The sequence below is a fragment of the Actinia tenebrosa genome, unplaced genomic scaffold (genome assembly GCF_029948245.1).
Source record: "Actinia tenebrosa isolate PJP-AT-01 unplaced genomic scaffold, QUT_ActTen_1.0 PGA_scaffold6__47_contigs__length_16458017, whole genome shotgun sequence".
NCBI lineage: Eukaryota > Metazoa > Cnidaria > Anthozoa > Actiniaria > Actiniidae > Actinia > Actinia tenebrosa.
In genome coordinates this window covers 2,414,092-2,423,263 of record NW_028292583.1, presented here as the reverse complement: position 1 = coordinate 2,423,263, position 9,172 = coordinate 2,414,092, and the positions used below count along the sequence as shown (strand labels likewise).

Below are 9,172 nucleotides of genomic sequence, written 5' to 3'. Positions count from 1 at the left end.
TTTTTATGTTCATCTCCCTTTGAAGAAAGTAATGATACTTCAGTTCGGTAGTTTTAAACTCCTTGAAGCTGAAATTATTTGGATTACGATACGAGATTAATACTGCTGCGAGCAGAATTGGCAAATGATCAAAAGATAATAAACAATGCACTTTTTATGTTCATCTTCCTTTGAAGAAAGTAATGATACTTCAGTTCGGTAGTTTTAAACTCCTTGAAGCTGAAATTATTTGGATTACGATACGAGATTAATACTGCTGCGAGCAGAATTGGCAAATGATCAAAAGATAATAAACAATGCACTTTTTATGTTCATCTTCCTTTGAAGAAAGTAATGATACTTCAGTTCAGTAGTTTTAAACTCCTTGAAGCTGAAATTATTTGGATTACGATACGAGATTAATACTGCTGCGAGCAGAATTGGCAAATGATCAAAAGATAATAAACAATGCACTTTTTATGTTCATCTTCCTTTGAAGAAAGTAATGATACTTCAGTTCGGTTGTTTTAAACTCCTTGAAGCTGAAATTATTTGGATTACGATACGACATTAATACTGCTGCGAGCAGAATTGGCAAATGATAAAAAAAGATAGGAATTCCTGAGTTAAATATCTCTCTCTTTGATTCTAAATAACTGCTGCATTTATTACACTGATCAGTACTAGTCACGTGACGTGAGGGGCCATGACCGTCGTGTGCAATAACGATACGACGATAATACTGCGCATGCTGCGAGCAGAATTTGCAAATGATCAAAAGACGATACACAATGCACTCTTTTCTTCTCATCTTCTTTTGAAGAAAGTAATGAAAAATTAATATACGTCATCCAAACTAATTTTGCTTAAGCCATCCAACTGAAACATTTTAAAGATATCTTGATAAACATGATGATGCGGTTATAGCATGTTTTGTTTAAAGCTTGACTAGAAATAGCTGCCAATTGTGATTTGCGTACGTCTGAACCTAATGAAATCGATCTCACTTCGATGAAAACCTAAGCATATTATATTTGTTTGATCTGCTCTCTTGTGTCCTATACTTGAGGTTATTGATCAAGTGATGGGCATATTATATTTGTTTGATCTGCTCTCTTGTGTCCTATACTTGAGGTTATTGATCAAGTGATGGGCATATGATATGTGTTTGATCTGCTCTCCTGTGTCCTATACTTGAGGTTATTGATCAAGTGATGGGCATATGATATGTGTTTGATCTGCTCTCCTGTGTCCTATACTTGAGGTTATTGATCAAGTGATGGGCATATGATATTTGTTTGATCTGCTCTCCTGTGTCCTGTACTTGAGGTTATTGATCAAGTGATGAGATTTTCACATTCCTCTTATTAAAGATCCTCTCTCTGATTTCTAAAATGATCTACTTTCTAAGGAACTGCCACATTTATTATACTTATTAGTTGGTTAGTCAGAAGCAGACTAATCAGGTCGAGAACTTTCGAATAATTGGCTTTATTGGCTAAATATCAATATTTGTTTATAGTATGAAGAATACTTTTATTTGTGGATGAGTTAGTGAACTTAAGTAAATATAAACTAAGTTTAAAGCAGATACTAAGTCGTATAGTGTCATATATTTCACTGAAACTTTGTAATACTTTATATATTGCCAATCATTGGCAACTTTACCTTCAAAAAAATAAAAAATAAAAAGAGTAAAAAAAACTCATTTAGAATCATGGAAATTATTTATTTAAAATTTTTTGATTATTTATTTGAAATCTTTGTAGAAAATAAACGGGAAAAAAATCATATTCCTGTTGCTGAAAATATCAACTTTCCCTACAAAAATTACGACATAATACAAAAATATTTTCATGTATTAGAAAAATTGACTTTTTCTAAAATGTTGTTATAGCCTAGATTTTTAGGAGTTTTTTTCGAATAAGCTATTAAAAACTAGAGTTCCGTGTAAAATTTGAGGGTTTTGAGCTGTTAAAGCTCAAAACGCGTATGATTCTTCAATAAAATCTCGTAGATTTTTCAGCGCTTTTTAATGCCTTAAAATAAGAACGATATAGGAAACAATTAATGTCTATTTTTTTACAGGATTTTAACGAAAGAAAGAAATCAAATGAGCAATTTTACGCATTCCAAATGCAATTTTTTGGAGTTTTTTTAAAATGAATTTCCGAAAGTTGCCACTTATTATTGACAGATATGGTTTTTAGTCACGGTTCTTTTACAATGACATGGTCATTGAATGTATTACAAGGCATAACAAAGTAAATCATTCTGCTCTCTGATCAAAAAACGATACAGATCATTGTGGTAATACAGTAAGGAAAGGACTGCAGATTGATCCAAGTCAATATCAAGATATCCGGCTTCAGTAGAATAATTGTTACGAACCAAAAGAATTGAAGTCATAACTATTAGAGTTAAAAGTCAAAACTATATATCTTAACTATATCTATATCTTCATAATACCTTATAATCTTCATCTATATCTTTTATTTACTCAGTATTAACGTAACTTTTGTAGAATACCGTGGGAAATTCCCACGGGTTTAGAATATATAAAGGGTAGATTTAAAACATGTAAAGTAGATGAAGAGATGAAGAGATGAAGAGAAGAAGTAAACGAAGGGCTGACGAGTAATAAAACAAGTAATATAACAGTTCACCCGGTATCTCTCTCTTGAGCGAGTGCTTTAAGTAATACTGATGGCAAAACAGTAATATAAGCAGCAATATATATTTTGAACTCAGTTTTTATTGATTTGCCATTGTCATTTCCCCCACAAAAAATCGCCATTTTCTCCACACAGAACCCTAGCAATTATAATAGAAAAGTTCTTTCAAACATCTATTTCATCTATTTCAAACAACTTTGTCGCCCTGGGGGGTGGGTGGTGGGGGAACCCTCTTGAAAAGTGGGTAGGGGGGCTCGACGGACCTTTTAGGATCGAAAATCAGACCTCGCATACCTTGTAGGGTCAGATTTGTTCGTCATGCAAGAATATAATGATTGGAAACGTTGTCATTTAAAAATATATCGTACCTTTTAGGGTCTGAAATCAGCATCTCAGTTAAGCACTCTCACTTTTTAAGAGAGTCCCCCCCCCCCGGGCTTTGTCGGTAGGAGATATCGGATAAAATGTCAAAACAGTTTCCGGTTGATTTATAACACCACACACCACATCAACCAAGGTTTTTATTTCTTTTATAAAACACAAATTTCAATAACCGTGTGCTGTGTGCTCTCACAGACCACGCGTACCCAACCAATCAGAACGCAAGATTTATAACAGTTATTTTATGTGTTATGCATCAAGCACCACCACTCCTTAATCCTGTAAGTCCTAGTGTCACCGCGCGACAAGTCCAAATATTCTCAATTTTTTTGTTCTTTGTAAACGCGGTCGTAGAACTTAGTATACAGTCAAACCTCTACTAAGCGGCCGTCTTTTAAGCGAGCACCCTCTTTTAATTAAGGGTCATTTTTGAAATGAATAAGTAAAAACATGATCGAGTTTTTAATCATGCGTTATTTGCCTTGCTTTTTGCATCTTTGCCTTGCCTTCTAAACTAAGTTTTAAATTAAAAGTCCTGGCTGGTCCAAAGTCTAATCACAAAAGTGATCGCGGTCAAGTGATCCAGAGATTCTTTCGTGAAAACAAAAGGTATGACCGAAACTGAAGTGCGAAAGCCTCTCAAACGTTCAAACCGGGTTATAAGCCAACTATTCTCAAATGAATATACAGGCTAATCTTAGCTCAGGATTTCTTTCACAATTGCTTGATTCTTCATAGTTCCCTTGGTGAACCTATGGTTTTAAATAGATAGACATTTTCTAAAAGAAAATTTTCATTTACGAGTGAGCTAGAAGTTGTAATACGATTGATCTCAAGCATAGGTTATAAATTTAGGCGCTGCGTAAAAGCACAGGGAGCCCGGCATGGTGTAGTCTCCCCCACAGCCGCTTTCAGTGTCGTCACGCAACGCTTTCTCCCCTGAGTAGCGGCTGCTTACCCGAGCACAACATTCCTTTCCTATTGTTTCTGTTCAACCAATTAAATAAGTGTCATCGTGTTTCAAGAACCAATCAAAACGTTTCGAATTTGACAACTTGTAAACTTTCGCGAGACTAGAGAAATAATTCTAAGACGCATTGAGTGGAAGTTGGAGAAAATCTTTGGCAAATTAAAATTGAATTCGTTCTTGTTAAATGTTTAAGATCGGATGTCCCTAAATGTCAACTACCGCAGGAAAATCGAAAAAATTCGAAAATTCCTAAAATATTCCAGAAGAAAGCCTTTGTGGTTCTTATTACCAGAAAAATACTTTTAGGATATTCCGCTTTTTAAATAGCGATTTTTTAAATGTTTTGTAATTCACGCCTAAAACGGCGATTTTGAGAGGCGAATAAGGCCGAGTTTTACCGATGTACCTTGCCCCAAATTTCTTCAAAATTTTTAACATTTTGTTTTCTACAGGTGATTTGAAGTTCGCCTAACCTTCTTCGCTTGATTATTTAAAATTGGCATGCAACGAAAATTTTTTTTTGATTTTTGAAGAAGGGCCTAATTTATTCAGTTTTGACAAAGTCAAATATTGACCATTTTCGAAAGCATTAAAAGTCAACTGGTACATCGATTAGCCTCATGATATTATATGCTGTGGATAAACAATCGTTTCAAGAGTTTATTACCGAAATCCAAATCTCGGGCACTTTAAATGGGAACTTTTGAGAACTTTTTATGTACATAGTACTTTCACAACAATAGTGATCTTTTGACCTGTCAAGCGATACCAGGAAATTACATTACTTCAGAAAAAAAAATTATGTACACACTTAAGATACCTGATAAGATAAACTGAAACAAATTATATAGAAAAGAATCCCTTTTGGAATAAAAAGGAAGAAAGAAAACGAAAGCTTTGTGGTAGAGAAACATACGGTTACATTTTTACGGCTTACAAGATCGGCTGATAATAAACATAAAGTATGCATATCATTATATAAGGCCGAAACAGCAACAAGCGCTTGGTGAAAATATATGAATTGTTGGAATGGCCAAATATGTTTGTAAACAAAACAAAAAAGAGAAGGGGAAAAAAAGAAAGGAAGGAAGAAAGGAAGGATAGATGGATGGATGGGTGGGTGGGTGGGTGGGTGAAAGGAAAGAAGGAAGGAAGGAAACCTTAATTATTCCACTTGTTATAAGGGAAACTTGGTAAACAATACTTAAAGCTTACTCAACGAGAACTAAAAATGTCTTTGTCTTTAATATTGGAGAAGGTGGAATCGTACTGATACTTGGAAGTAATGCTTACCCGGTAGTGATAACGAGTGTTTATGTCACGCCTGTCTGACGCTTTCCTTGTTTGCGCAGGGACATGATTGAATTAGTTCCTTTATCAGCGAAACATAAGGAGCTTTGCGATGTACCTTGATATGGTCAACACAGACATCAAAATATTCACAAATGGAACGAAGTAAAGGTACAGTAAGCTTAGAGAGCTTCCCAGAGTAGTGCAGACTGCACAGATTATACGTGTCTTAAACTATAGGATGCACCAGTTGCACTTCCCTCAAAATTAATTGGCGTGTCTTCTCATATCCCTGCTGATCCTCAACTGCCACAAGGCCAGCTTCGATGACAGCATTCGGCTCTTCAACTCCTCCACGTCGGATCTTTCCGGAATGTCGAGAAAAGAAGGACTTGATTTGCTTTGCCGTTAGAAACTCACTCATTTCAAACAGTCTGTTCCCCTCGCAATCACGGGCATAACGCATATCTTTGGCAACGATTTCAGGATCCACCTTGTGTCCACTTTCTTGGCCGATTCTGAATTTACCTTCCAAGTACTCCTTTTGCTTTTTATTAAAACGCGAAGACTTTTTTCCTACTTTCAAAGCCCAACCAGCAGGAAAAGGGTCACATTCACTGGAATCCGTCACTGACGTAGAGCCTTGAATACTGGGGTAGACACCTGCAGCTCCGGTTAGCTTGGTATTGTAGGCCACTTTGGCTTTATCCATAAGGGTTAGCTTCTCTGGAGTTAAATCACATTTTCCGTAAAAAATATGGTTTTCCAAGTTGGTATACCGCTGGTACACTTTCGTACACCCTTCATTGGGACAGCAGAAAAGGGAACCATGGCTCTCGCTGCTGGAATTGGGACTTTCTTTTTCATCCTTTTTTATTGGATTCTTCTGCTTTTCTTTCTGGTCAGCCTTCGTTACGACTGTAAAATCTCCGTTAGAAAAAGGGCTCTCAAACTCGTAGGTCTTTAGGCTTGGTACTGAAAACAACAATTATGATGCCATGAATACTAACTAACTTAATAAGCATATCTGTAGCTTTATATTCACGAGAATTTCTTTCAGCTGGAATATTTCATTAGCTGTCATTAAAAGGCAATATATAACGGCAAAACAGGGTGAGAAAAGGGATGAGAAAATATAATGAATTATATACAACATGATTATAAAATATGACAGAACTATGGATCTAGTTCTGCAAAAGTATTTGTTCGCTTGATGAAATAAAAATTCTTTTATTGTGACATTATTTACCTTTCAAGTATTTTTCTTCTATCACCTTTCCTTTACCAATACCGTAGGCTCGCCAAGCAGTTATTGCACCTTTGGCGTACTGGAAATTATTAAGCAAACTGATACCGGCCCACTTTTCAAACAGACTTTCGACATCTTGTGTAACATTTGAATCTACGATAGCGACACGTACGCGTTTAATACCACCATTAGAAAGGATTGCGTCCTTGAGCTGATGAGCTGTTTTAACATCATTGCCTTCATTGACGTATCTCCTTACGTGCGCTTTGATGCTTGCTGCTTTCCTATCGCAGGGACCTTTCCCGCCTTGTGGGTCACTGAAGTCAACCCTTTCTACACTAATACCGGTCTCAGACTTCATTCCAAGGCAGCCTGTTACCATCATACAGCTATGATAACATCCAGCATTATCTTGTCGCAGGAAGGCTTTCGTTAACTCGGGGTGTTCTTGTTTCAGTGTGCAGAGGATATGCTGGATGATTCGTAGAATGTCAAAGCTTTCTTGGGAGCAGTTTTGAGCAATGTGTACAAAGGCCTGTTGTTCTAATGTGTCTTGTACCTTTCTAACGACCACACTGATGTGCCAAGATATGCCTCTTTTTCCAAACCAGTCGGACTGAGATTCTCTGTAAGCAAGGGGCAAGAATTTCATAGCCCAGTCCTGTGTAATCAAGATGGTATGGTCATCCAGGCCTTCAACGACATTTGTTCGACCCACGTCTTGCCTAATGCACCTCAGCTGATGAGACTTCCACGCTTCAATAGCTTGAATAGCCTGGCTACAAGAATATACTAAATCATCATGCTGATCTTCAGGAAAACTAGCAAGCTTTACAGCATTTTCTATGGACTGTAATGTCTTTTTTAATGCTTCACATTCCTGACAATACATATCGTGGTTGTGTGGGCAAGGCAATGCAAAGGCTTCATCTTTACTGTCTTTCAAAGCGTAGACAGGACAATGATCTCCGATGCTCGAAGATTCTGAAACATGGACCTAAAGAACGACGTGTCTGTTAGTATGATTAATGTTCAGAGTATGAATAAACTAATACAACATTTTTCGCAGGTAGCGCAAATCTAGTCCCATGTAAATGTGCATAAGTATCTGGAGGAGAGGGAGTGACTTTTTCATTTATTTAGTGAGACAGCTCTCCTTATGAGCTTACTAAATAATTAAGAGCACTACATTTGTTTTTTGATATTACCTTGTAATCTGTTTTCAAATATTGTTTTCCTTCCTTTAGCGCTTTCTTATAATCTCTGATCATGAGGACGCCATTTTCAATTGGAACATCCGAAGTTTCGAGTCGATCCAATATGCTGGCAAGATCGTCGAATGCTTTTGCACCTTCAGCCGCAATGTAGTCAAGTCCCTGGAGAGATTTTCTGACAGTAGCGCTACAGCAAGACAGGATGCGAAGCATCGTTGAATTTCCAAATGGAGTAAATCCAGACTCTGAGCAAAACTGCTGGTACTGTTGTACTATCCGTTGAGGAATAATTGCTCGGATAACATTTGGGGTCTCAAGGATATCACCAGATGAAAATTTTAGGTATTTCTGTCCAAATGGAAGATCTTGCACGACGTGCGGGCTGGTAATGAATGACAAGAAATGATCCAGCTGGTTCTCCTCGACACGCATCCGTGGACTTTTACGCAAAGGCAGAGGTACCCCACGACCATATTGTAACTTATGGACACGCGCAATCTTAAACCTGTACTGAGTTAGATCTGGTATGTAAGACTGAATCTCTTCAAATGTTGTTAGATCAGCCATTATCAAAAGCACTTGCCTTCGAGTGTCCCAGCTTGCAGCATTATTGTAGGTCTCCGCCAGAGCTTTCAGGTACTTGCTGTCTGTGTTTTGTATATTGAGAGATTTTTCTACTTGTTGGGAAGCCTTCAACGCATTCCAAAGGGGAGCGGCGTCATCTGCTGCAATTACCTTTCAAGCTGCTACCACTGTGTCCTTTGCTTTAGATATTCGATTGGTCTTGGTTTTGATACTGGCATTTACCCATCGTTTCTTAGGCTCAGAAACTGTTGACACGCTGCATGCTGAAAGAAATTCATTTAGCTTTAATCTTTGAATAGACAGTGTACTGAGGCTGGAGATTTCGCATGAAGAACCAGTGGAAGAAGAATCTTGATCGCTAGGCGGCACGTACTCAGTGTCCTCTATGGAAAGATTCATCATTGCGCTACATAGATCATCTTCGAAGCTGCTACCACTTTGTTTTCTTCCTATATTAGAAATTAAATTCAATTTGTCAGATTATTGAATAGCAGTGTGGTAAGCAATGATAGCGTTGCTAAAAGATCTTCAGTGAATAAGTTTCAACTTTCCGCAAAGCAAGACCTTTCGTCGATTCTGAAGATATAGAAAACGTGCGCCCAGATTTTGCAGTTATGAGCGTTGGGCAAACGCAGCGGGAAAGTTTAGAAAAGTTTTTCTTGACTCGGTTAGGCATCATTTTATTTTCCATCCGCCTTTTTGTTTCGCGAAGCCTTTTTTCCTTTTTTTTTTTGGGGGGGGGGGGGGGGGGGTTCGGCCGTACAGTACGAAGAGTTTTCCCAAGGGTTCGCCTTGGATCACTTGCCGACAGAGCGCATTCCGCTTTCTT

The 9,172-nt window shown here is 37.5% G+C and overlaps 1 protein-coding gene and 1 pseudogene across 1 annotated transcript; both read right to left on the bottom strand.

The window, feature by feature from the left end:
• Positions 1 to 5,524: 5,524 nt before the first annotated feature.
• On the bottom strand, positions 5,525 to 7,532 carry LOC148905834 (uncharacterized). The gene is made up of 2 exons (XM_089038891.1): positions 6,545 to 7,532; positions 5,525 to 6,270 (listed from the first exon to the last, which is right to left on the bottom strand). Exons 1-2 carry the CDS (start codon positions 7,434 to 7,436, stop codon positions 5,525 to 5,527), a joined length of 1,638 nt encoding a protein of 545 aa, XP_088895017.1. The 5' UTR covers positions 7,437 to 7,532.
• Positions 7,533 to 7,701: 169 nt separating this feature from the next.
• LOC148905833 (uncharacterized) lies at positions 7,702 to 8,742 on the bottom strand (annotated as a pseudogene).
• Between the last annotated feature and the right edge of the window lie 430 nt (positions 8,743 to 9,172).